Source organism: Colletotrichum higginsianum, chromosome 3, assembly GCF_001672515.1.
Source record: "Colletotrichum higginsianum IMI 349063 chromosome 3, whole genome shotgun sequence".
Lineage (NCBI taxonomy): Eukaryota > Fungi > Ascomycota > Sordariomycetes > Glomerellales > Glomerellaceae > Colletotrichum > Colletotrichum higginsianum.
Window position 1 is genome coordinate 2,491,721 of NC_030956.1, and position 26,718 is coordinate 2,518,438.

A 26,718-nucleotide genomic window follows, 5' to 3' on the forward strand; every position below is an offset into this window, starting at 1 on the left:
ATGTGTGTGTCAAGATTATCTGATACCATTTGTCTTGAACAAATGACTGAGTCTGGACGAACTCGTTTCATCGTCAAATGAAGCCAGGCCGTCCGAGTGAGCTACAAGATGTAGGAGACTGAGGTGAAAGCAAGGAGGGGCAAAGAAAGCACCGACAGAAGCTAAACAGCTTCCCTTTTCTTCACGGCGATTAAAGGGCCGTCGTCGCCTCCCCCTACCCAGCAACCCGCTACGTTCATCGGTCGCAGATTAGTGGAAGGCGTCGACGTGTATACACCATCACCGTATGTCCAACAGGTTTGATGAAAAGCCATGCGGCACCATAAGCCGCTTGTGCGAAGTTGGGAGGCCGGCAAATATAGTCATGAGGAGTCGAAAAGCGTAACAGACAACGGCAAACCAGCCACGCGGAGCTCAAGCATTCCCGACAGCCTCGAGCCGTCGTGTTGATGCACTTCTGATGATTCTCAAGAGGAAGGTCTGCCAAAGATCGGGTTGAGACGTGTCGAGTCCCAGCCAACTCCCACTTCGAAACTGAACGCCCAGCTCTCACATTTTGGCCATCACAAGGGGGGGATGCGCAAGGCGGGCACCCACGGCCGGGTAGATTCTAATATCCAAGTCCAGGAAACACTCTACCAGAGATTCACTCGCGACGTAGACAACCTACTTTAAACACACGACGACGGGATATCAACCAAAAGGAAGAGGCGGAGTGTTCGGGGTCTTCGCATGCCCGTACATACACCCATATGGCCCTCTGATCGTCCATCGTCCACAAAAGGGCACCGGTGGTTCAGGGGACGGGGTCGGCCTCGGCGAGACGAGCTCTTTGTCCCGCGCATTACCACCTACAGCAACAGGCTTACGGAGGAAGCTGGGGGGGGGGGGGGGGGGGGGGGGGGGGGGGGGGGTGGACCAGGTCCGGGTGGCCAAGTGAGCCTCGACATGGCGTACATTGTACATCACGGCATTTATCATCACAAAATCGTCAGAGGAACGGGAGATTTGATGCTACTCGGCCGCTCACTGGATGTGGGGATTCTTCCCACCATTGCCACGTTCGGTCGTCTTCATGTTTGCAGAAAAAGGGGGGCGAGGGGTCTCGAAGCCCGCCGTGCTCGATATGCAATGGACGTCAAGTCCTCCTGACGAGAGAACAGACGATGCCGTCACTACCCCTAGAGGATTCGTCCGAACAAGCCGTTCTGGACCGATCTTTTTCGTCTCAAGCGCAACGGCAGTTCTTCACGGACGCCCGCACGGAGTTTTCATTCTTTCCCCGGCTTTCTTTCTCTTGCCAACCACTCCCATCTATTGGGTGCGTGGATGGACGAATTGAGAACACCAGGCGAGAATGGACGAGTCTGGAGCCCTGTAGCGACGTATCCCGCCACTCGAACGGCGTGGATGATATGCCATGGAGTAATAGAGTGCGTGTTTCTCCACGATCGACGCTCTTGGTTTGCTTCATGCGTGGGACTCGGGCATTACCCAGCGGGGAGGGGTCAACACCGGTTCAGCGAAGCCCACGTATCCGGTTCCGCGGCGGTCCACAAAGGTGTCCGGCACGTTTCTGTTGAGCGGACCAGCATTGCTGCTGCCTGGGACGCGGCATATTTGGCTCTGAGGGGCAATATATCGGACACCCGGGGCACGGGAAGCGAAACGGCAACGACGCCCTCTGTTTCCCAGCCCCAACACGCGTGGCTCACGGAGAGGGGGAGGAGGAGAAGGAGGGGATGGGAGACATGGCAGCCCGAACCGAGACTCACCGGGCGGATGCCCCGATTCGGAGCGAGCAGCAATGCTGTGTGTTGGACGAAACTGAGAATGGCCGCGGCAGTGAATGGGGCTGGCTGCTGCTAAATGCCTCCCCCGAACTACGTGCCGCGTGCCCAAGAAGACGGCGGGCTCCCCCGAACGGCCGGATCCCACACTGGCCGAGGGGACAGGTCGCGAGGCCCGTACTATCAGACCTGGCCGCTCAAACCGCCCAACTTGGTCGAGGAGGTTGACCGGCCGCACATCGATCTCAATCCCTCCATAGGAAGGCCACCCGTCCGTCAGCGATCGATCATCGCCAAACAGAACGCGCGGGCCGGACAAACAACGGAATGCCGGAACGGTGGCGTGAAGAGGTTTCCTCATCCGGCATTTTCATGGCGTGAAACAAAGCGTGCGGGGATGCGCAGGCTGGTCTGAGGCGACTACTAAGAGACGGATGCACCAGATACGCGGGACATGCGTATGTCTGCAACACTGTGGAGGAAGAGCGGGAGGGAGGCCTCTACGGTCAAACGTTGCGAGAAACAACGGCTTTTCCAATGGTTGGTGGATTTCGAGGAGGCGGTGGTTGTTTGGCTCAGGTTAACGAAGAGCCCACCAGGCTGCTGCAGTGAAAGCGAGACGAGGAGGCGGGTTCTGTTCCCAGGCAGAGCCTTGGGTTCGATGTCTAGTCTGGTAAGGAGTCTGCTGCCAGTTGCGGGCGCGAGCGAGTCCCTGTTCAGACGCAGTTGAAAGTTGTCAAGCGTCTCGGGGGGCTGCGTGCGACAAGAGCATGGCCAGGCACTCGGGACCGTCCCTCCTTAACGACCAACAGGCAGGAAGCCGAGACCAACGCATGGAGCGCTCTTGGATATATCGAGGTTTCGAGGTCTGCATAACCCAGGCCAAGGTGCCTCAACCAAAGCGACTCGTAAAGTGTAAAGCGGTAGCGGGCGACGATTGTCCCTGCCGACCATGCTGTCCGGGGTTCGCTGCAGGTTGCCGCCTGCAGGTGACAGGCAGCCCGACAACAGATGGAGAAACGAGGGCCGTGGGAGGTGGTGCCGCGGATACCGAGTGTGACACGAGGAGACAGGAGCGGGCTGACAGACGGGCGAGCGATCAAGGGCACGTGGCTCTCGTCTCGATGGTCGCTTCCGTGATGGCCCATGAATGGACTGCGCAGCAGCCGGGGAGGGGAGGGGGGGATGAACCAGGCTGGGCTGCCTACAACCCGCGGGACCCCTACGAAGGGATATATAATTAGCCCAGTGATGCTATTTCGAACAATGGCATGGCAGAGCGTGGTCCGGCATGGCCTGATCTGGTAGGTATGGGGGGTTGATGGGCAAGGATGACGGAGTGGGCTGGAATGGGAGAAGCGGATGATGTGAGTGAGCGATGCAAGTGATGCGAGTGAAGCGGCAGGATGATGGGACGGATTTCGACGGGATGGGGGAGAGTTTGTCGTACGGGTTTGGGATGGACGGGAATGCCGTCGTGGCACGCGTCGTGTTGGTGTGGTGTGGTGTGGTGTGGTGTGGTTGGTGAGTGTGTGTGGTCCTTCAGGAACGGCAGTCGTCTTCAGACGTTAGTCGTCTCATGTCAGCCTCGACAACCCGGTTGCAAATAAGCACAAGGCCAACTCGACTGACCAAGAGACCAAGAAGATGGTGTGCTCCCAAGGCTTAGACTTCCTTTCTTCTACATATGCACAAGGCAGAACACCTGGAGATTGTCAATGCCATGGGCGTGCTAAGAGCTTGGCCGTGATGTCCTAGTTGGGTACGTAGCAGTGGTTATCGTATGGCATGATGTCTCGCCATGGACGGAAAGACGATATACACGTGTAAGGCGAGCCCAGATACGCGCCTTGCCATGCATGTCGTGATCCCAGACGGCCACGACTCATAATCGGGTGTGTTAAGACCTGCTAAAAGCGGCTCTAACGCGCCTTTGCCGAAGCCAACTCGACTGGGCAGCTGAGGGAAGGAATGACCTCAGGCGCTATCCTATGCTCAGTGTACGTGCAGTGCAGTGCGGTGGTGGGGTGACGGCTGGGCGTCTGGAATTTTAGCTCGGCTCAATTACTGCACCCCCACACCACCACCACAACCCCCAACAAGTTCCCGCCAGGCACCAGGCACACTGCAGCAAACAGGCCAACGGCGGGGTGGGGGGCGGCGACCACACTGCGATTGTGGCCAGGGCAAAGCCGCGGCGGGCCCGGGGCGTCTCAGGAAGCATAGTGGACTCCGTACTCCATACACCGCACACCGAAGAAGGCACGGAACCTGGGGGGGGGGGCTTGGACACACTAAGATTGAGCAGGGCAGTCGGGTGGGCGAAGTGGGCGTTGGCGGGTTCGGCGGAGCAAAGGCCCGCGGAGACGGACTATTTATTTTGATTAATTCGTTTTTCTGTTGTGTTTCGTCGTCTCTTGCTTTTTCGTCTCGTAGGTTCTTATTCGGCTACACATAATAAATAAAAATAAAATAACAAAAACACCGGTGATTGGTGGGGTGGATTGCTTGTGTGTCCAGGTCAAAGCAGCAGTCAGTCACATCTCGCTTGCTGCAAGGAGCCATAGGCCCGCGGGAAGAAATTCGATGGCCCTAGGTAAGGGTATATACAGACAGGTGCTACGTTATGACACGCATAATAGACATCGACACACGCCAATGCACGTTGCGGAGGAGGGAGAATGGCGGCAAAAAAGAAATGAAAAAAAGAAAAGCGAAAAAAGGATCCGGCACTGGTGTGAACTCGGACCATGATGGATGGAGCCCGACGCCCAAATACCGACGGCCGGCAGCTTTCCTTAAGTCCCGCGGGCCTGGCCTTGCCTGGCCTGGCAGTTCCAATGACAAGCATTGTTCGCGCCTTGCTTCGGCCGTCGTGGTACCCGCAAAAAAGAAATCTCTAGACTGTCCTCGAGCTCGTCCCCTTATGTGACAGGTATTGATTGGTATCCGTACAGCAGGCTGATCTTTCGCTGAGACAGGCATTACCACAGTACCACTACCACACCCTCCCCGAGATCCGTCGTCAAACCCACGACGCAGTCCTTTATCTCTCCTTTGAGGCCCTTGGGGGAAATCACTCGGTTTCCAGGGCCACAGCTACCGGGTGCACCTGCGGACTAATACAACGGTACGGATGCCACCGACCTCTCTGGCACCCGCCGGCTAGCAAGTGGCTTAGACCATTGTGTCTTTCTGTAACTTGCACGTAAAGTATCCGTGACTCTGGATATCCGCCTCCACTGCCTCCCCCGGCCCCGTTAAACTACTATGAGTAGGCCTTCAAGTCCTCGACTCGGCGATCTCCACCCGCTGTGGGGAGCCCCGATGAGCCTAGCGAGGTCTATTTCGTTCTTTTCCAAATACCGACTCTCTCGTCAACCCACACCCACCACGACCACCTTGGTGTCAGTCCGTATCGACAGGGCCGGGAGGGGCTTCATCTGCCAACGCTGTTTTTCAGGGGTCGTGTTTGGTGGCTGGCCACTTTCTCCGCCCTGCCATTACTGTCAGCCGACCAGCACCTGAATCGCCGCGCATAGCAATCGTCGAAAAGAAGGTTTAGCCCAAGCCTCTTCAGTAAATGACCAGTGCCCATGATGGTAGTTTGACGAGACAATACAGCGCCGTATTGCAGTGAAGCTGACAGGACCCGCACCCGCGCCTTAGGCGCCCGAGTCGACTCTATCCGCCCATAGTCGCATTCTTGCCCCCCCTTGCTCGCCCGGATCGACTCGACTCGACTCAAGTTGTCGCGATTGACTCCGGCTTCTCGACGACAAGTCATCAGGCAGAGTGGGACGGGGCGGTACAGGGCAGGACGAAATGAGATGAGACCCGAGCCGGCGCCCAATCTTTGTCCATGCCGAACCCGCCGAGCAGTCATCGTCGTCGTTGTCGTCCTCCACCTCCTCCTCCACCTCCTCCTTCTCACCGTCAACGTCACGATCAAGCGGACAGCCTCGCAGGACAGGGCCCGGCGGACGGGAAGCTAGCAACGTCGCGAACCCGAGACATCAACAGGCTGTTCCCGTCCGCCCGTGGTGGGTGGCCCAGGGCGATAAGGTATGCAGCTAGCATTGTCTCACCCGGAAGCCAAGGTGGCTTTGTTTTCCCCTCGTCACGATATGGTTATTAGTCGGACGGGTGTTTATATGAGCCCGCCGATGTACTTATTTAAGAGCTAGATTGCGTTAGAAACAGATGATGTACTGTGTACATAGCAAGATGGAGGGGAGGGGGGGGTCTTTGGCAGGCAATTTGATGAAAAACAATAAGAGTAGGGCGGAGAGAGAAAGGGATTGCTGCAGAGGGCTGGCCGTCAAGGTGGCAATGTCCATCGCCGGTTCGTCCGTCTGGTGTTCGTAGAAGGGAGAAGGCTTCTCGAAGCCGCCCAACTAGGATAATGCTCGTTCGCCGGGAAACTCGTAATTCCGTGTCCGAGGCCCTGGAAGGGGGGTCCTGTCTAAGGGGAGGAGCAAGCCCCCCAACTGGACCGGCCACCTGGAAACTTTAAAGACATGGGATGCCTGCTCACCTCTCGGATGCCACCTTACCTAATATCGTCCGATCGGCGCCATCAATCTGGCTTCCCTAGGCAGGCAAGCAGGTGACAGGGGAGGTCCCGCTCTTTCCCTCCAATATTGCTGGCTGGATACAAAGTATGAGAGGAGAGAAGGAGGGAAAGAGGGAAAGAGGTATGGATAATCGAATGGGCCCCACGTCCGAGATCCGGGACCCCCTTTTGGTGAATCTCCAAAGAACGCCTAAGCCCAATCCGATATATGCACGCGAAGTTCAAGCGGCCAATGCAGCCCCGGCACTGCCGCCCAAAAGTGCCCTCGGCGTTGCAACGGTGCCCGGGGGGTTCTACCACGCGCGGTAGTCCAACTGTTCACCGAACGGGAGCAGGTTCGCCGACGACCGAGTACTACTCTGGTTGGTCCATCCCGGCGCTGTGGGTTGGGCGCGAGGAAGACAGGAAGAGAAGGGGAAAAGAGAGTGAGAAGGGGGAAAAGGAAGTAACGGGCTTGTGGTAAAGACCGTGTTTGCGGAGAAGAACCTCTGACGAGTTCCAAGACACACGTCCCGTCTAGACTCTGCAGGTCCTTTGATGACTATCAGATCGCACCATCTCCGGATCCCGCCCACTTCAAGCTACCGGCAGACGTCTTCTGGTTCGATCTTTTTCGTCTGCCTGCCGGGCCCGCCTGCCTGGGTGCTCCATCCCATCCATGGCCAGACCGCCCGGCGCCCAGGCTCACCCGTCGAAGAAGGAGACATCTTGGTCATGGATAGGGGATGAGACCGGGCCAATACGGACTACGTGCGGACATTTTGCGCCTCGACTCGACTCGTTGCAGTCCAGGAACAGGGCCCCTTCCATAGTGGCCGATATCGCCATGCATGACTGAATCTTCGCACGGCAAGGAACCACCTTTCCACAATGCTTCGGTCATCACAGCAGAAACAGTAGTGGCAGCTTGAGCTTTGCTGACCCCGAGCTCTCCCAGATTGTAAGCTCATTGTCAAGATACCCGCTCCCATGATGGTGCAGGGGCCATCTTTTGGAATTGCCTCATTTGGTTTGGCCTTTCTGTCCAAAACTCCACAACTCCGAGTCGCTGGTGTGGAACACGTTCACAACGTAATCCGCACACACCACACCGCAATTGCAAAACCTGCGCAGGTCTTGGCAGCCATGGACCAGCAGCGTTTCCGACTGTTAGAGCCCATGATGCTCATTTCGTCTTCGGCTTCCTCGACCCCACAGGCGCGTACATGGACGAGTCGGCGATGCTCGAGCAGTCTTCCTTTGCACGCGCCTCTCACGAATTTTTTCCCCATCATCCTATTCGCGTTGAAGACCTGTCGGGCTGCGGGCATCCAAACTACGGATACCGTCGGGACAAACCCACCGCCAATGCCATCGCCACGGGCATCGATTCAACAGAAAGGGAAAACATCACCCCTGCCCCCTTTGGCTTCCCTTCTGTTGGATTAAAAAGTTGGGGGATTGGGATTCAGGTCCGGCACTCGAAAGGTTTGTCGGGGCGGGGGGGCCTGTCCGCCCTTGCAGCCGCACCAACCAACCCGCTTGACCTGCTCGTCCCGTCACTGGTGTGACGAGCAACGCCGAGCGATAGGTCCGTCACCTATGGACCGCTGTAGTCGGCGTCGCACAATGTAGCAAGCTGGGCCTTTTATTGCTCGACCCCCGGGAAACTTTGTGTCCCTCCCGGCTCGGGGACCAACAGGTTACCAAGCAACAACTCGCAGACTGCCAGCTGAAGAGACGACGACGTACCTCGGGGGCAACCCCTGTGAACTGATGCTGAGGAAGCTGCTGCTGCTGACGCTGCTGGCCTTCGATCCTTGACTGAACTCGACAAGCCTTCGCTGGCCAAACAGACACCACCAAGCCGCGTTCGTCTCTTGCAGTCTCACAAGATTTGGAACCTGGAATCTAGACCGAGCTCGCCTATCGCCCACTGCCCATCGCATTCAGAGGACCGGTGCCAAGCACGCGCGGGCGCAGGCGCGAATGTTGTCGCAATGCCATCGCAATGCAAACGCCTGCATGACAGCAGCGTTCATCCATTGCCTGCCTGTCCTTCAACTTCGAGCTCCACCAGCCCTTCGCTTCTGGTCACCGTGGAGCCGCATGACTCTCTCTCTATCTCTATCTCTCTCCCTGGACTGTGTGACGAAGGTGAGCATTCAACATTGTCCCAAGGGCCCTTGGCCGGCCGGTCTTGGCTTCGAATGACAGGAGATGGCGAGCCCGGTGCTGCTGCAACCCTCGAGTGTCTTCAGATCCTATTCATAGCCGCCCGAGGCCCACAGCGCCGGGAGTAGCGAGAAGGGGATTCGGGGACTGGCGAGAAATGGAGACGTCCCATGTCATCAATGTGCCTCGCCCATGTCAGTCGTCAGTGGACTGCTGTCGGCGGAAGCACACCTGCACTCTTGTCTCGAATCCTAGACGCGATACAACATCACCCACACCCACACCCGCAATCGCCTGATGAGCCTCAGCCCAGTTCCCACGTCCGTCCATCATCTGTCAATCTCCCGGTGGGCGGCCCTCCGACGATGCCTTCTTGTGTTTTGGTGGCACCAGGCTCACTCACGCACGCACCACGCGCGCATTCACATCCCAAGACCGCAGCCATTCTCGGCCGTCACGGCTACCTGCTCATGGCTGCGGCTCTCCGTCGGCCAACATAGACCACCACCACCATCTGCGCTCCACGCAGGGCGGCCGACGGTGGACTTGACGCTATTCTCTTTCCCGTGCGCATCAAATAAAGTAGCTGCAGGCAGGCGCAATGCGGGTGTCGAGACCTACGATTCCCCCGAGGACATGCCGCGTCGTACCGGGGGAGGACGGACCCGAACGCTACGTTCAAGGTCCAAAGAGGCTGCAATCAGTCAGGTCAGCGGCGGGCGGCGTCCGCGTTGTTGCGACTTTACTGGCCGCCGCCGCCGCATCATCCCGGGAGTGTGGCTGCTTGTCATCCTTCGTCCTCGTCCGCTTCCCGACTGCAGCCGCAGCACGGCTGTGTTGGTTGGACTAAGGTAAGAAGAAAAGAAACACAAAACCAAAAACCAGTAGAAGCAGTTTGTCGCGGACTGCACCATTGATGTCTGCATATCAGATCACACACGCGCGCGCGCTCAACACACTTGCAGGCACATACATACATACACACGTACACAAAAAACTCCCTGCTTTGCAGATCGCAAAAGGTCAGACAAACGTCTTGCGTGTGCGTGTTGATCCTGCCTCTTGTCTACAGTACGGGCGTACAGACCGATTGCCGTTCCTGACCCTGCCCTGCTTTCCGGGTCGCGTCCGCTCTCCATTGACGTCGTTGCCTTCCCCCTGCTAGCGTACTGTATTTCAGGATGCTTCCGTTTGGTGTCGGTTCCAACTGCCGCATCCACCTCTCCTGCCACGGGACTGGGAGCCTCCCCCCCTCCCCAGGAGACATACGGCCGGGTCGAGGCTCGCTCGAGTGACGAGATTGAGGAGACTAGACACCCTCTGACAAGGCGACGCAATGGGCAATGCACCTGCAATCCCGAGCAGAGTGAGACATGCCAGGTGGGAAAATGGTCCCGCCTCGCTGGATCAAGGCGGGTTGGAGATTTGCCAAGTCCTGCTGGGATTTGACCACAGGCGACACACGCAGGTACGAGAACACCGTAGGGAGTGTAGGCGGGGTAGTGTGTGTACGCGTGCGTGTGTGTGCAGTGTGTCGGACGCTCCCCGGGGGAAGGTGACGCCTGTTTGAGGGCAGGTTGTAACGAAGAGATTCGCGCGCGGGTAAGTTTGGACGAAGTGCTCGCCGCTTTGGGCCCCACGGTTGCCGCGCTGTCGGAACCTCTTGGAGGATGAGCCCATTTGATGGATCTCTTCTTTCCCCCTCCTAGCGTTTTGACTGGCTGCGATTCGGAGATCTCTGGGAAGGGCCTGGCAACGCTCCCCCCTCTACAGGGCCTTGTGTCATGTTAATAAACGAACGGGGCGCCGGTAGATTTGGGCGTTTTTTTTGTGTGTCTGAGGGAAGTTCTATCCATCCCTTGTTCCTCGACTCAGCTACCTGGGATCGCCTATGTAGCGGGTCTTCGGGAAGTCCGCGAAGGACTGTTGCGGCGACTGGCGAGGTGGGAGCGAGTGTGGCTTGACTTATCGTGTATTTGCACATCGCAGTCGAAGGGAGTCAAGTGAGTGAGTTGCTCGATGACAACGACAAGCGTCGGTCCCCCTGTTCCCAGCCACGTACGTCTCTCTGCCTCTTCACTGAGCATAGCCAGAGCAAGCAAGCGAGAAAGAAAGAAGAAGAGAAAGAAAAAAAAAGAGGGAAAAAACTTGCATTGAACCGGCCCATCCTCCCGACGTCTCATAGATGGGCCTGATGGTCTCCCCCCCCCCCCCCCCCCCGAATGAGCCTGATACCTGTCGCTCATCACCCGTTCGTTCCTCTCATCTTCGGGGATCAACGCAGGCATGTCACCAGGTTCCCGCGCGGCGCACACGATGGGCAAAGTTTCGGAAACGCGCGCGCAGATTGGCCGGTCCTGTCGTCTGTTTGTCAGCGTCATGCTGTCGTCTGTTGGTCGTCCTGGGCCGGCGGTCGCGGAGATGATTCCCACCTTAATCCTGCGCGTCGAAATGAGAGGGGAAGGGAGGGTGGAAATCCGGGTCGCCGCACGACTGGGGGGTGGCCCACCATTTGCCAGTCCTGGCGGGTTTTGGCCCTGTTGCCGCCTGGTTGTTCCTGCGTCCCGATGACGAGGGGATACACGGTTGAAAACTGACAGGCGAGGGAGAGGGAGAATCCGAGGACAGGAAGAACGAAGGAAAACGGGACCGGTCATCGTCGTCATCATCTACGAGAGAAGGAAAGAAGAACGAAAAAGCAACTGAGAAGCGGGCTTCGTGCACCAGATGCTGCCCTCGGCGGGTGTATGTCCTGGGACAAACAACAACGACAACTACAACAGCCACCACCCCTTACCCACCTTTTTCCTGGCCTCTCACAGCTTCGCTCTGAGCTGGTCCTGGATGTAACTCTAGACAATTTACCAAGACCTTCCATCTCACCACCCCGAGCCTCAAGGAAGGCCGGGCAGAGCCGTCGCGTCGTGTCTTGCCTCGCCCTGCCTCGGGGTCATCCTTACATTACAGACGTTCTACACGCACGGTGCCGGGCTGTGCTGTGTAGGGTACTGCTCTCTGACTAGTATGTGTGTGTGCAGCGAGCGTCATCCAGACGTGACAGGACGCCTCGTGGGCCGACCCTCGCTTATTGCGCCGCGTACAGACCTGTCTCGTCTTGTGATGTCTCTGTGCATGTCTGGGGGAGGGGGCAAGAGTGTCTTTGATCCATCCCCCCCTCGACGTAATTGCCGTCGCATCGCATCACCGCCCAGTAAGTGATTTGATGTACGGATATGCGAGTGTGTGTGAGAGAGTGAGAGTGAGAAAGTGGTATCCATTATTCGCGATTTGCCCTCTCGCTCTTGACCCGCCCCAACAGCAAACCGGCGGCCGGGTTGCAAGTCCAACTCGCAAGACGACCCTGGCAGACGATGAAACCACGGTCCATCTCCCCTGTTCCCATCGGAGGGAAGGGCGATGGGATGGGATGGGGATGGGATGGGATGGGATGCCAGATGGAAGCCTTCTACGGCCAAATTTGAGCACGGACATTTGGGCTGTCTGCAGTGCAGTGCAGTGCAGTGCAGCGCAGACAGCAAGCAGCAGGGCGCATCTACTGGCACGCCCTCCCCTCCCAAACCACCCCCCCTCCGTCGTCTCTGTTGTCTTTGGGGGTTCCATACCTATGTATGTATGCGTGTGCGTGATGTTGTCGCGCGAGACGTGATGTAAGTAAGGCAACGAACGTCCCTGGTTCGTCGTCGAGCCATCCCTCGCAGAGACGGCCATCCTGCCCGTGTCCGTTTTCTTTCTCGGTCGGCCAGCCTCCTTGGTCCCGAGCCCTGTGGCCCGGCCGCGTCTCCACGACTTGGAGGTATGCTTTGATTCTGTACATGAAGATGAGGGTGGACTGAAGACGTACAATACAATCCGTCTGGAGACAAGAAAAAAAAAGCCCTGCTGGGACGTGAACGGTTCGCCCATGTCGTCATTCTCGGTCGGTGAACCACTCTGGCCGGGTGACTTGCAGATGGTCTTGCTCCCGCTCCCGCCATGAGGATCGATCGTTCTAGTTTCCGCACCGATTGAGCTGAAGGGAGTTGAGGTGAGACCGAGAGCCCCCGCCCGAGCCCGAGGCAAGGTGAGATCGAGATGGGAACCGGCACATGAGCAAAGGTCAAGCAGCCAGGTACCGAGACATCCAAGCCGCGGGGCGGACGAGTCGCACCGTGAACCACCCTAAGGAAGAAAGACATGACATGACATGGCATCGCATCACATCGCGCTACTCTATTCAGGAAGGGTCGCAGCCATCACTTCAGCCTACGGCTCGTTCGGGCAGCTTTCCAACGTACCTATGCGATGTTGGTGGACGTACCCCTGTGGGTCATACGCCCATATCCCGTATACCCTACCCAGCACGCCCGCCCGTTGCAACGCTGCCCTTTTCTTAGTTCATGCCATCTCTGGTGCCTCTTCTGGTGTCCCCCTCTCTCTCTTCTCAGGCCCCTCCGACTTTAGTCTCTGTAGCACTCTTCGGAACTCCCTGAGCCAAATCTTGTGTACGTAACGCGATATCCGTGTAATTCCTCTCTCTCTCTCTCTTTCTTTGTCTTTCTCTCTGTTTGGAGAACTGGGTGCCCCTTGCTCACGGCCCCCCGGCACCCGTCGTTCGCCGCCTCTCCACGCCCACACGGCATTGACGAGCGTGGCGCCTCTTCAGCCTGGCATAGATGAATCGACCAGGCTTCAACCAGTCTTGTCCTCCCACGCCACTTTGGTTTTTTTTCGGGTTTTTTCTTCTTTTTTTTACTCTTCTATTTTCCCGTCCTGTCGCACGTGGGGAACATGCGTGGACGTCCCGAACGGACGAGGCCCACGCGGCCAGTCCTAAGTCCTAAGTTTCAAGTCTCGACCCGAGGGGGGTCATAATTCCAATCTTTGCAAGTGCCGCGTTGTCAGAAGACAGAAGCGACAGCAGCTAATTTAAACACCGTCGGGGACAACATGTCTGCCGTGGGTGTACGGAGAGTATGGATACACACACTGCGTAGGTACAACACGGCTTTGGACCCCCTAGGCTCTCAGGGGGGAGGCGTTCCCTTCTCTGGGTCGCACAAACACGGGCACAAACATGGCCGTCGATCGCACGCCGCCTCGTTTCCCTCGGTGGCGGCGGACGGCTTCCGCCGCCAGAAGTGAGCTTAAAATGCGCCTCGGGTGCGGTGTCAGGTAAGATGAGGGGCGCAGGACGGACTTTGGAGTGCAAGACTGAGAGCGAGTTCCCCGGCCCAGCCCAGTTTGACAAGAGAAACACCTGCGACACGGGACAACTCAAGGTACCGATGCGTCCAAGATTGACGGTGGCTGCTGCTTCTGCTGCTTCTGCTGCTGTCGACCCGAAGCGTGAACAAACTTTCTACGCTGTGGGGAGTGGTCGTCCCCGGTACCCTTTCCGGCTTCAAAGTGCGCTCTCACTCTCTTACTTTCATTTTCACTGTCACTCTCTATTGCCCTTGTCTTGTCCTATCTCCTGCGTGCCTCTTGACGCAACGTGCGCATCGTGCAGGAGAGACACATGCGCGTTCCTGTTCCTGCCCTCGTCTCAAACACTGCTGTGCACCACAGGACGGGCCCCAGATGCTAGCGCAAAATAGGTAGGTAGACTAACCGTAATCGTGTACGTACTCTGTCTGTGGTGCAAGCATTCGTACACACGATCCCATTCCCACTCTCTCTCCCTCACCATTGCCTCGAGCAAGCGGACACAACTCGAGTGAGTGACGAGATTCCCCAGAGAAAAGGCAGTGTGCCGGGAATCGGGAATCATCCGTCGTACCCATCGCCGTCCCCTGCCTTGCCTCGCTCTCCTCTTGTCTCCATACTCGTCGACCCATTCCATCAACCGTCCTCGGAACGTCCCTGTCACCACTGGACCGATGCTGACGCCGTATCTCGCGAAAGCGTTCGCTTTCTCTCTCACCCTCATCCCTCCCGCTGCCTGCCCCTGCAACTGACACACTACCGCAACCCTTGCTCACTTCCCTCAGACTCTTTTTCTCTCTGTCTCCCCCTCTCCCCCCACCAACACAGATTCCCCGACCCTTGTTTTTCGCTGGCCAACTCAATAACCGCACACCGTAACCTCCCATCGCCTTCCTCCCACACCCTCCTTGGTGTTGGTAGTGAATGCGCGAGTGCGAGAGACGGGACAGACAGGACACCCACCCCTCCCCTGATCGATGATCTTTGCCATTGGACGTGGCCTCGACCGACATTCTCGACAACGGTCATGCGTTCATCCGTGGAGTCGACACAGAGCTAATGTCACAGAGGCCCAATGGGCGACATCCCGGTCTCCCAGCCGAGATGCTCTCTCGCTCCTTGATTTCTTTCTTCTCCGGGCAAGGCCTTGTTCTGGCCGTCTCGCGCCGGTGGGTTGATGTGTACGGCTGTCCTGTGCAATCCCGTTGGTTTTGGAAACCCTTCGATACGACAGAAAGAGAGAGAGAGAGAGAGAGAGAGAGAGAGAGAGGGACAGAGAGAGAAAGAGAGATGAATACAACTACGTTCAGTATTCTAGGGTGCAATATGCCATGTCAATGTCAATGCCCAGTTGCTGTGCCTAGACCCGTGCCTGGACCTGTTCCTGAGCCCGGCTCTCTCTTTCTCTCTCTCTTGCGGCCGCTGCTCAGTGGACACACAAAAGAGGGAGGCCCCGTTCGGCCCTGTCTCACCCTCTGCAAACCCGCCCACCTGGTTCTAGACACTAACACCGTACACACTGCCGACTGATTCAGGGCGTCGACGCCAGGCCTGCCTCAGTACACCTCAGTTCCTAGGTCCCCGGTTTCTCCGCAGACAAGGTGACCCCGTCTCACCGCGATGGGCGACATCGTCCGTCCGCTCTTTTGCCGCACCCGCGCTGCAAGAAACCCGTCGTCTCAATCTGGAATCTTGCCAACACGGGCCAGGTCGCGCCATGCTGGGCTGGATGGGCTGGGTTTCCAGGGCCATTCATGGCACATTGGCACCAGGCACACAACATTAGCCACTTCAGCCGAACATCTTAAGCCCATGGGCCCGGGTGTTATAGCTATTACCATCGTCCGGTCCGTCTGTCACTCGCCTCGACTGGTTCCGCAGGGCTCTGCCCAGGCGATGTTCTCCTCTCTTTTCTTTTCGAACAGGGTGAGGAGGAGAAGGAGGGGACGGGGACTTCGGTAGACAGAAATAACCACCACCCTGACCACATTTACACGCACAGATCAGATGCAAGTGGCTCCCCTCCTCCCCTCGGTCACCAGAGCTGGCAGAGCATCGCTGCTGTTGCTGCTGCTGCTGCTGGACCCCCCCCCGGTCCAAACCCGTTATCCACATCCAAATCCACACCCAATACCCACGTCCGTCCGCCTTCTCACCCGCCACACACAAGCCGGGGCCTAGGGCCTGTCGGTAGCAGCAGCAGCAGCAGCAGCAGCAACGGCGGAGGCGGCGAAGGGCAAGCTCGATACCATGGCATGCCTACCCGCCTGGCATGGCATGGCATGGCACATGAGCTGCTGCTGCGGCTTTTCTCTCGAGTCGGCGAGAGCCTTAAACCATGCATCGGGTCCCCCTCCCCCTTCGACATTTCCTTCTCCACTGCGACTGTACAGAGTACCTCAGTCCGAATACCTACCTACTGTACCCCCCCCCCCCCCCCCCCCCCCCTAATCCAGCTCGTCTTCCTCGACACCACCGTTCAGGTACTGGGTACCCTCGACCCTCTCTCGTTGGGCGAGCGAGAGCCGTTGTCCCCATCGTGGGCGCCGCTGCCCGTCCTGGTCCTGCCCCTGGCCCTGCACCTCTTCCTCCTCCTCCTAACGTCCGTCCAGTCCAGTCCGGATCCAGCCTCGACATTTCTCCGTGTGCATGGCACGTACCCTTCGGTATTAATTCCACCTCTGCCAAACCAAGGAGCAAGGGTTTCCCGACCAGGATGGCTTATTACAACCACGGGTATCCTTCAGACTCGCCATACACTACGATACATGACGGGGGCCTGTCAGTTCCAGGCCCAGCAACGCCTCCCAGTCGATCGACCCCGCCATACTATCAGCCGGCACACCCTCAAATTTATACAATATATGATCGATCCTGCCTCGTGGGACCTGGGGTAGCCAAGTCGTCCTTCCCTCTTTCATCAGCTTCTCTTCCTTTTCCCAAAACGACTTGACGCATCAAACCCATCATTATCACTCTATCTCTCTCTCCCTCTCCCTCTCTCTTTTTGATTAACTTGCTTGAGGACTTTATCTCGGGCCCCAACTCGAAAAAGGCCAAAAGACCTAGACCAAACGACCGTCAACCCGAGAGCTAGCTTTGTTGCCTGGCCCTCTTTCCCCGTCAATTCCTCCGAATCATTAACTTCGAGTGGTCCACTCCCCATATTGTCACTATCGCTTGCCTGTGTCCGTACACTCCCGGTTCATCTATCAGATCACGATCAGCCTTGATGCGCCCTTGTTCCCTCTGAAGTCGAAGTCGGACGCCAACACTTGCTTCGACAACGCCACTCCTCTCTCAACTCAACCCCCATCCGTCCCAGGCCCAGCTATCCTAGGACCTCTCAGAGACCCGGATCGTCTCTGTGCCAGCACGGAACAAGACCACATCTCCCCAAAGCTGAACACCCCCCTTCTCCCTTCCCAATGCTTGTTACCAGGCAATTTGATACCACCGAGCAGAGCCACTGGTCCTACAGCAAGTTTGAGACTCCCCTCCAAAAGTCACCCACTACACCTCCACGCATGTCGAACCAGTTCGAAGCCCCGTTGCCGACGCCTCCCGAGTGGCAGGGGCAGCAGTACTCATACCTGTCGGGCCCCGAGAACAACGTCTTCTCTCAGGCGTACGGAGTCGGGAATGAGACTTCGGAAGCCACACAACCTCGCACTACAGCTGGCGCAACTGCACAAGTAGACACCCACACGAAGCAACAGCAACAAAACACCGGCCTGGACAGCCGCGGAGCATCAGACCCTCTCGGCCTTCGCCAGGTGAAGCAGCCCACACCGGAGGACGAGCCCGAGGACAGGCAACCGCAGCAGCAAAGAGAACAGCGACAGGGATCGCAACCCTCAGAGAAGACCGCCGAGACGGCACTTCTGGAGAGTGCGCCCTTGACAGAGATGCAAAGTCAGACAATGTCCTCCAATTCGACCTCATTGGCGGAGCAGGAGGCTGAGGCGGCCGCTGCAGCCCAGATGGATAACGACGAGGCGAACCTGAGCAAAGAGGACGACGACGATGTGCTGGACGATGATGACATGCTCGACGACGGCGACGGCACACCTCAGACTGCCGCCGAGCGTACGGCAGCGCGCAGGAAGATGAAGCGATTCCGGTGGGTGAACTCTTGCCAAGACCACGACCATAATCTCGAAATGGGAATTCCGGGCACTAACATGAAAGACAGTCTCACGCACCAGCAGACACGGTTCCTCATGAGCGAGTTCGCTAAGCAGCCGCACCCCGACGCCGCCCACCGAGAGCGTCTGTCTAGGGAGATTCCTGGGTTGAGCCCCCGCCAAGTTCAAGTTTGGTTCCAGAACCGGTGAGTTTGTTGTTCCATTATCCCAACCTGCCCGAGAGACGACAAGAAACTGATCCCCCTGTCTTCCCCCCCTCCAGCCGAGCCAAGATCAAGCGTCTCACAGCCGACGACCGGGACCGCATGATCAAGATGCGCGCCGTCCCCGACGACTTTGACAACGTCCAAGCGCTTCACTCTCCCTACGGGGCCGTCCACGGTCTCAACACGCCCATGTCATCGCCCATGAACTTTGGAACGCAGTCGTACGCGGACCACATGATCCGGCCGCTGATGGTCGATGTCCGGAGGGCGGAGGGTGGCGACGAACACATGTCATCCACTGGACTGAGTCCCGGGTTCGGCAGCATCGGGTTCACACCGCCAGGGGCCATGAGCAGCCCCGACATCTTGTCGCCCATGACGCCCAACTCGACCGGCGACCACCGCTACGGATACGGCAGCCACCTCTCGCCCATGGGCTCCGGCCCCCGGACGTCGAACCCCTTTGCGCGACAGGGCGCCCTCGAGAACTCCATGTCCATGCACCGTGGCCAGCCGAGCCGGCCTCTCCAGCCACTCCAGTTGAGGGAAACTATGTCCCGGTCGAGGTCGGACATCCAGTCCCCCCTCCGCTCCAGCATGTCGTGGAAGGGCGACGCCATCGACTACAACACTTACCACCACGGAGCCGGCGGGAGCCCTCAGCTCAGCGGGAGGCAACAGTCGGTCTACCAGCCCGAGCAGATGAGCGGCCCGTCGAGCAGTGGCCTGCCCTACGAGTCGAGCTCGTATTCCAGTAGGTCTCACAGTCACTTGTCATACCGGCCCGACGCTGACCGCCACGCAGACAACGGCTCACCTCCCGGCATGAACTACTCGAGCTTCCCGCAGGGGCCGCCGAGCCGCCTCCGCGGCCGCGCCTCGTCAGGCACCCTCGGCCTCGACCTCCGCAATCAGTACCGCCCCGTCGGCTCGGTCCCGCCTCCCGGCCACGGGTCCGCACCGCGCACCGCCTCGGCCCAGTTCGCCTCATCCGCCTACACCTCAAGCTTCCCCTCGGCCCCGCTCACGGCGCCTGTCGACTTCTCCCTGCCGCGCACCCCCGGGCCCCGACCCGGCGGCGTCCAGGACTATTCTATGCCCCAGATGAGCGCGCCCATCGCCGCCCCCCACGACTTTTCGCATGCCTTCCACGCCAGCATGAGCTCCTCCAACTCGAGGACGCCCATGCGCGACACCTTTGGCGGCGGCGGCGGGCCGATGCCTCCTCATCACGAGAACCAGTCCACCAACAGCAGCGAGTATCAGCAGCAGCAGCAACAACATCACCAGCAACAGCAACAGCATCATCAGCAACGAGGAGGAGACGACTACGCACAGGACTTTGGCGCTCTCAAAAGGAAACGGAGCTACTCGGGCGGAGCGCCGGCGGGTCCCGGTCCCGCACCCGGGCCGCAGGCATACGGGAGCACGGCATGAAGAAGAGAACCCTGAGAAAGAGAAAGACAAAAACGTATCCCGTTCAGGGACACACACATACACACGCACACACACACACACACTTGGGAAACATGATCCAAAAGATACCCTGGAGCTATGCAAGGAAATGAAAGGAAGAAGGACAATTGGGGAGTCACATTTTCCCCTCATCTAGGTTGATTGGTTTTTTGTTTTATTTTATTTTCCTGGGAAGGGGGCGGCGGAAAATCTGCGTTTTGTTTTAGAATGGGCGAGCGCGCTGCTCAACGACACGACCTGCATCTGTCTTCACGGTCATCAGTGTTTTTATCTTCTCTTGTTCATGTACCCGACGACAGTCTGGGGATGGGGGGGAGGGGAAGGATCGGTTTAGTTCCGTCTCGTTTCTCTTCAAAAACATGCATACATTTTGTTTCTTCCTGTATCCCTTTGGCATGGTTCTCATCTCAATAGAAATGGGAAACTTCTTCTTCCACCGGCTCTGTCTGCGATCTGCTCTTCCTCTTTATGTGTGAGTCCAAACAGCTTCAGGTTCGCGGCTGGTTTCATGTTCGGATAGAATACCCCTTAAACGCGTATGCATGTTCCGCCGTCTACCTGCACAGTATTGAGGTTCCTAGACTTGTAAGGAAGGCCCCCCGCCCCCTGTTTGTTCTTTGGAACCATGAACTAAGGGGGGAGGGAGAACATCATATTCTCCCGCCGACATGACACCGCATGGAGCCTCGAATTGACCCAACTTGATTGTACCGCTGTGGTACGAATTCTTAGAGAAGGTCCGTCCCGCTTACGGCCTTGTGTTGTCATGTTGACGCTTGGGACCAAGGCGAACGGAGGATAGGGAGGGGGGTGACGGCGCGCACCTCCGTCGACCTCTCCTCCCTCATCCCCGTGGGACCTCGGCGCCCTATGCACCGATGGGAACGGGGGCCCCGACCGAAAACGTGCATGTCCCGCGAACTGGTTGGTCTGCCATCCTCCTTGGCCTTCGCCGGCCTCAACTAAGTTCCCTAGGCAGTTGTGGACCGAAAAAAAAAGGGCGGGGGGGGTTGGTTCTCAGAGAAAGAGGAAGCGAGGAAGGGGGCATCTACCTCCCAGCTGGGACTCGTCGCTTTTCCATGCCTCCTCGCTTGGGACGAACGAGGCCGCAGTATTGCGTCCGCCCGGTCGCTGACTGCAGAGAGCGGCCGGGGGGTGCCCAAGCCGCCGAGGCCTGCATGAGGACGAAGAGGGGCGTTTCTCTGGGTAAACCAATTCTTCCTCAGTTCTTTTCTGGTCCCCCCCCCCCCCCCCCAAAATCTTTTGGCACAATCAAAAGCTTGGTCAGTAGTTTTCCCGCGCCAAAGGGTATTCTCCTCCGCGGGTGTGTCGACGATGTCACGAAGCGGTGCGACGTCCCGCCTGAACAGGCAGAGAGCAGCACAACCGACTGGCTCTGCTGTCCGTCTGACGGGGGTTTCGTCTGGCTTAAGGGGGAACGAAACCGCTGTGGATAATGAGACACGGTGTGTGGTTTTGTCCCCAGACATCGGCTCGCCATCGTTCGATGTGGCTTGGGTAGCTACCGAGAGGACTGCCTGAAAGCCTCGCCGCCATTCCATCAGCCGTTGGGACTTTGGAACGTCCCAATCCCGCATAGTATCATTGCCCTCCCGCCTGGATGGCATGGAGACCGGTTCCCGGACGGGGGGAAGGGGACACCTCCTGGCATCCATAGGGGGGGTCTCGCTGCATAACGCGTGCTAGTGACATTTGGCTCGCATGTCGACAGAGGTCGGCCTCCCTCGGTGTGATGTTCTTCTGCCAAACATAATCACATACGAGACGAGGCAAAATGACGAATTTTGCTGGTTGGAGTTGACCGGCTACGAAAGCACGAGCCGACGACAACGCCAACTCGTCCAGGCTTGGTTGTATCAAACCCTCGAGCAGAGACAAACTATGCCGTCTCTGTGGCACCGCCTCCGATAGACGCCCGGCGTCGTACAGATCCGCGTCCCCTAAATCGTGCACGAACCGCGGCCTCCGGCAACCGAGACCGCGTGGCCCTGGAGGCCTCAACACACCACCAGCGTGGCACTTGCCACGCCCGTCTCGTTGAGCGAGTCTGGTGCACAGAGACAAGACGCCCGCGGCGGGACAGGCCGCCGATGACGATGTGGATGAGACCCCGTGAGACCTCTCGTGACAGTGGCCCGAGGTCTCTCAGTCTCGGCTGCGCTGAAGAACGTAGAAGATACAATCTGTGGTAGCCACGGTAGCTTCTCGTGGCATGCAACAGAACAGGGATTCCCAGGCAAGAAGTGAGAAAAGAAAGAAAAGGGAAAAAGCTTCTCCCATGTCTCCCGTCTCGGCTCGTGACCTTCCAGCGTCGTACACGGATGCGCACCTTGCGCATAACATCTCTATATCGCAGTCGTCCCCGTCCCCGCGTAAAAGAGACGGCCTCAGGGGTAACGTCCGTGTCGACCCTCACTCCAGTTCCGAAGATGGGTAATGTCAAGAGGATCATGACATCGAGCTTCCTCGCCGCTAAGCACGAGAAAAGCCATCCATACAACCTTATGTCACCCATGAGAACTTGGGCGGGTGGTAACGTGCATTGCGACCCCCAGATTCTCTTTGGTTGATGGGGTGTAGGCTGGGACCAGCGAGCCAACACAACGTGACTGCAGACGCATGGTTGCTGTCGGCAGCGAGGGAGGATGGTGAGGTGACAAGAGGGGCGAGGTGGACGGAAAAGCTTACCGAGGTGCCACAGGGAGGAAAGGAGCGGGGGGAAGCGCATGCATGAGGCCACGGCCGGAGTGAGGACCATTGCCCATGACTAGCAAGGAGGGGCTGGCCCGCACGATGGCTGGATCAAGGCGACAAGTTCCCGCAGCGTCAGATCGAACGAGTGTTGCTGTTCGCGGGCGACGCTTGGCTCGATGCGTCCATCCGGAGGAAGACGGCCGACGACAGAGATGGCGGGTGCAATGGATGTGATAGGTGGAGCCGGATGACGAGAATTCCAGTCTCCACGCCCACGCCCACGCCCCCCGGGGGGTCTGAGGAGCGTCGTCCTGTGTCACGAGGGGTATGCAAGTAAGAGAGTATTGTGACCGCACACGTCGGTCTGAGGTCTTTTGATGACACCTTGGGACAGAGGGCGCAGGCCTCATGGTGGTGATGGCCGGGACCGTGATCGTGGCCGTGACCGCCAGGTAGCCCTGCAGGAGGACGGTACTTCTCGCGGAGTAAGTTGCCGAGAAGCCTGGCGGGAGCATTAGCGCAACCACACTCCAGACTCCTGCCCTCGGCAGGGTAGTTAGTGTCCAGGTCGAACCAATGACGGAAGCCGTCTTGTGTCGCGAGCTCCCGCTGACGAGAGGTAGAAGGGGGAGGGTACGGAGAGGAAATCAGGTTAGGGGTGGGAACCGGACAGGACACGACGTTGGTTCGTTCTCCCATCAGCGTGTGGGAAAACCCCGGCTGTTGGCAATATCTCTCCGAGAAGGTACCCCTGCTCGCATCGGCCCCAGCCCCGTGACGGGACGGCGGTGCTTGATCAGGTAGAAGGCGGACAAGGGGGGGGGAGGGGGAAGGGGGAAGGGGGAAGAACTCCTGCTACGGGGTGGGAGAAAGACTCTGGACCAACATGATCAGCTGCGCGTCGGCGGCAGGCGCGTTAAAGTGCGGTGCATGATGGTGGGTGGCTGACTACCCCACCTCAACGGCTCAACGGGCTGAAATCTGGCTGAGGTTTTGATGCTGCTGCTGAGAGGTATTTTACCAGCTGGAGATGCAGGTAGGAAGTATGGATACTGGAGAAGTTGAGGACGGAATGGGGAAGAAGGGGGAGAAGAGGTGTGGCATTACGCACAGACCACCGCCGCATCCTTAATTCCAACGTCTCGACTTGGTCTCTCTTTCCGAACCAAACAGTACCTATCTTCAGCGAGTCCCGAAGAGTCGCTAGGGACTCGCTGATGTTGTTTTTTATAAGGTCCCGGTAGGCAGCTAACTAAGTCGTCCCCTTGCTGTTTGCCCTCAACTTACTCGAAAAATACGTAGGCACCCACGACATGCTAAAAACACAAAACGCCTCCCTTCTCCCACTGTAACGAGGACGTCCAATCACAGACGACCGGCTTGCCTAAACGGGTTGGCGGGGCTCGTTGAGCCGAGTATTTGCACACATCTTTGACCTGATGCACGCCTGGATTCTATGCTGCCCATGTGTCAATTCCATTAGCGATTAGCTGGGCCGTGTCGGACGGATCTTGTCGTACAGACGCACAGATTTTGAACCGCTCCACTGGCCAACCAGGTTTCTTTACTTTTTGTCTTTGTCCCGAGGGTTGATTCTAAACAGACGAGCTGCTCTCGAGTCGTTGTCTATTCCTAATCTACGCACCACGTACCCCATCTACCCACCTCCTTATATGTCAATCACACTCATATGATCCCCTGTGTCTCCAAAATTAGTTCGCCGTGGCGGCGTGTCTACCTCTTCTCGTGGTGGGGTTCGCGCTCTCCACGCTCTGGGATTGCCCGAGCTCCGCCACGTCTTCTCGGCTCCTGCCCGGCGCGGCTGCCGGCGCAAAGACGCCGTCACTGTTTCCCGGTCCCGGCCTGCCCTCGCCATTGCCATCGCTGTCTCCAGACACCTGCGTCCCATCCGAGTCGTTGCCCGCGTCCGCGTTGCCGTACGCCCCACCGATGCCCTCCATGGTGAAAGGCGACGCCGTGGGCTCGTCGAGCGCGTTCAGCTCGTCGGCCGAGAACCACCGCGGCAGCAGTGAGGCACGAATGGGAATGAGGAGCATGATGAACACCGGGAAGCCGACCGCCGCAACCGTCTGGGTGATGGCGAAGGTTGCGCCGAACCCGACGAGCTCGATGGCGACGAACTCCCAGATGGCGCGCCGCCGTCGGATCTGCTTCAGTGGGTGCCCCGGCGGCGTCAGCCTCTTATCGCGCAGGAGGAAGAGGATCTTGAGCGTGATGCCGTTGCCCTCGAGCGCCTGAACACCCATGACGAAGAAGAGCCCCGCCAGCACGCCGTGCGGGATCAGGTGGAGGACGACGAGCAGCGGGCCCGTCATCGTGCCCAGCGTAAGGAGACCTTGGGCCAGATTCGAGACGCGTTGCTCAACGACGTGGGAGGCCTTGATTACATAGCTGCCCTTGAACTCGCCCTTGTCATCCAATTCGGCCTGCGACTTTCTAACCGTCAGGGATTCGGTGTGGAACGGCGCCTGGGGGATGAGGCCGTTCGGAAACGGCAGGCCTAGGATTCCGGCGACGCCCGTCGTCAGGCCGAGCAGGAACAAGTCCCAGTGGAACCCGGCCGGCTTCTTGAGGGGGAACTCGGTCCCCTGTGAGATGAGAGAAGAGACTGTGGCCTCGCGTCAGTCATATACTTGCAAGGTCGGGGGCGGTCGGGGACCAGAAGGAGTACGTACCGTTGTGATCGAACCAGAACAGAATGGTCAACAGGATGGCGAACGGGATGGCCAGGAAGATGTCTCCAACACCGATGTTCCAAAAGTCGACGAGCCAGCTCCTGTCGGCCGTCGGCATGAAGGCGATGCCCGTCGGCAGCACCTCCAGATGAACAGGCTGCATCCTTCCGATGTGGACGAAGCCGGTGAAGAAAATGAGGGTGAGAGGCGTACCGTAGTCCTTGAGAAAGACACGCACGTGGTGGTGGAACAGACCGCTGCCGCCAATCCCGGCGCAGGCGTAGGCGACCATGAAGACAAGGAGCGAGGCGACGATGGAGAGGTAAAAGGGCTCGGCGTCGCCCAGCCTATCAAGCACCTGGATGCCCTTCTGGAGGTAGATGAAGGCGACATAGAAGCCAAAGATGTCGCAGGGAAAGCGCGTCACGTAGCGTAGCCAGTTGCACGAGTTGGTGATGGCAAGGATCCAGTGGAACACCAAGGACCATCTGAACTGTGTGAGACAACGTCTAGCTTGAATGGGGTGGGGGGCGATGGCACTTACATCCCGATCCAGCACATAAAAGCAAGGTAATTGACGCCAGTCGGTTTCATGATGTCGTACACGGTGTAATTGAAGACGGTGATGGGGCCGGTGACGCCGACGATGACCAGGGGCTGGCACGCCAACAGAGCAAACACGACGGCGCCGAGAACGGAGGCCAGCAGGACCTCGTTGACGCCGTACGTCGAGCCCGTGCTCGTGAACATGTCGAGGGAGAAGGCCAGGGCTGGCAGGATGCTGCAACGAGGCGTGTCAGTGTCGGTATTTTGCTCCAGAATAGCAGTGGCTTGAGAAACGAGACATTAGGAGACGATAATTGTATCGAAAAGGGGCAGGGTAGAGCAGACAGGCGACCGGGGGCCGGCAGGGGCGGTCACTCGAATCCATAAGAACAATAAATACGACAGCCAGTGACGGCAGTGGCAGCACATACTTTGCAAAATACATGTAGACCGTGGCCGGCACCACGCGGTAGTCCCAGGCGTCGACCCAGTCGCTGACGTAAAAGGGCGCCCGGCGGCGGATGTCGTTGACCATGCCGCGGAACAACTTCACCTTCCACCAACCTGCGCCGGTAGCGGCAGCGGCGCCGTTGTCGTCGGCCCGGGTGGCGTCCCGGCGGCCGGGCGTAAGGTGGCGCGTCGGCAGGACCGACTTTTCTTCGGGGTTGGCACCCATGGTGGTCGAGCAGGAAGACACAGTCTCTGTCTAGAGGACCAATCTTGGGTGTCCAGGCTGTTTCTCAACGCTTTCTTGTTGGCAAACCCGAGCTCGGCTGCGACTGGAACGAAGAGCGGGAATGGCGATTTCGCAAGGCGTCAGAGAAGATGCGCAGCGACTGGACTAGGCGAAAACAGCAAAACGACTTGAACGATACGCGAGTAGAGGCCGATGCGTGATCATGTCGGCCAAGAAAGCAGAATGTCTGGATACCGATGATGAACTCTTGGCCCCCGACTCGTAGGCGGATTGCGGGTTGTATTTAAAGTTGTACACCGAGTCCCCCCCCCCGATCGGCCATAAGGTACCTCTCAGCAACAAAGAGCAAAGGTACTCCGATCCTGGTCCTGGAAAGTCGTCGAGGGGTGATTGTAATTGTTATTGTGGGTATCGGAGCAGGAGGAGGAGAGGAGGTGGAATGAGAGAAGAGTAAAAGGTAGCGACGAGTTTTGTAAGGAAACGCCCGATCGGGATTGGCCCGCAGAGGA

At 58.2% G+C, this 26,718-nt stretch overlaps 5 protein-coding genes across 5 annotated transcripts; 3 read left to right on the top strand and 2 right to left on the bottom strand.

Annotated features, from left to right (window-relative positions):
- Positions 1-7,338: 7,338 nt before the first annotated feature.
- Positions 7,339-8,648, top strand: CH63R_04302 (uncharacterized protein; the record flags this gene model as incomplete). The annotated part of the gene is made up of 3 exons (XM_018299277.1): positions 7,339-7,417; positions 7,480-7,833; positions 8,134-8,648. The coding sequence occupies 3 exons, from the start codon at positions 7,339-7,341 to the stop codon at positions 8,646-8,648; spliced, it is 948 nt and encodes a 315-aa protein (XP_018160523.1).
- Positions 8,649-15,345: 6,697 nt separating this feature from the next.
- Positions 15,346-16,622, top strand: CH63R_04303 (uncharacterized protein; the record flags this gene model as incomplete). The annotated part of the gene is made up of 2 exons (XM_018299278.1): positions 15,346-15,572; positions 15,728-16,622. 2 exons carry the CDS (start codon positions 15,346-15,348, stop codon positions 16,620-16,622), a joined length of 1,122 nt encoding a protein of 373 aa, XP_018160524.1.
- A 531-nt stretch (positions 16,623-17,153) lies between these two features.
- On the top strand, positions 17,154-19,516 carry CH63R_04304 (Homeobox domain-containing protein; the record flags this gene model as incomplete). The annotated part of the gene is made up of 2 exons (XM_018299279.1): positions 17,154-18,058; positions 18,136-19,516. 2 exons carry the CDS (start codon positions 17,154-17,156, stop codon positions 19,514-19,516), a joined length of 2,286 nt encoding a protein of 761 aa, XP_018160525.1.
- A 2,886-nt stretch (positions 19,517-22,402) lies between these two features.
- On the bottom strand, positions 22,403-22,969 carry CH63R_04305 (uncharacterized protein; the record flags this gene model as incomplete). The annotated part of the gene is made up of 1 exon (XM_018299280.1): positions 22,403-22,969. One exon carries the CDS (start codon positions 22,967-22,969, stop codon positions 22,403-22,405), a length of 567 nt encoding a protein of 188 aa, XP_018160526.1.
- A 1,013-nt stretch (positions 22,970-23,982) lies between these two features.
- CH63R_04306 (Anion exchange family protein) lies at positions 23,983-26,188 on the bottom strand (the record flags this gene model as incomplete). The annotated part of the gene is made up of 4 exons (XM_018299281.1): positions 23,983-24,899; positions 24,967-25,454; positions 25,511-25,747; positions 25,944-26,188. The coding sequence occupies 4 exons, from the start codon at positions 26,186-26,188 to the stop codon at positions 23,983-23,985; spliced, it is 1,887 nt and encodes a 628-aa protein (XP_018160527.1).
- Positions 26,189-26,718: the final 530 nt, after the last annotated feature.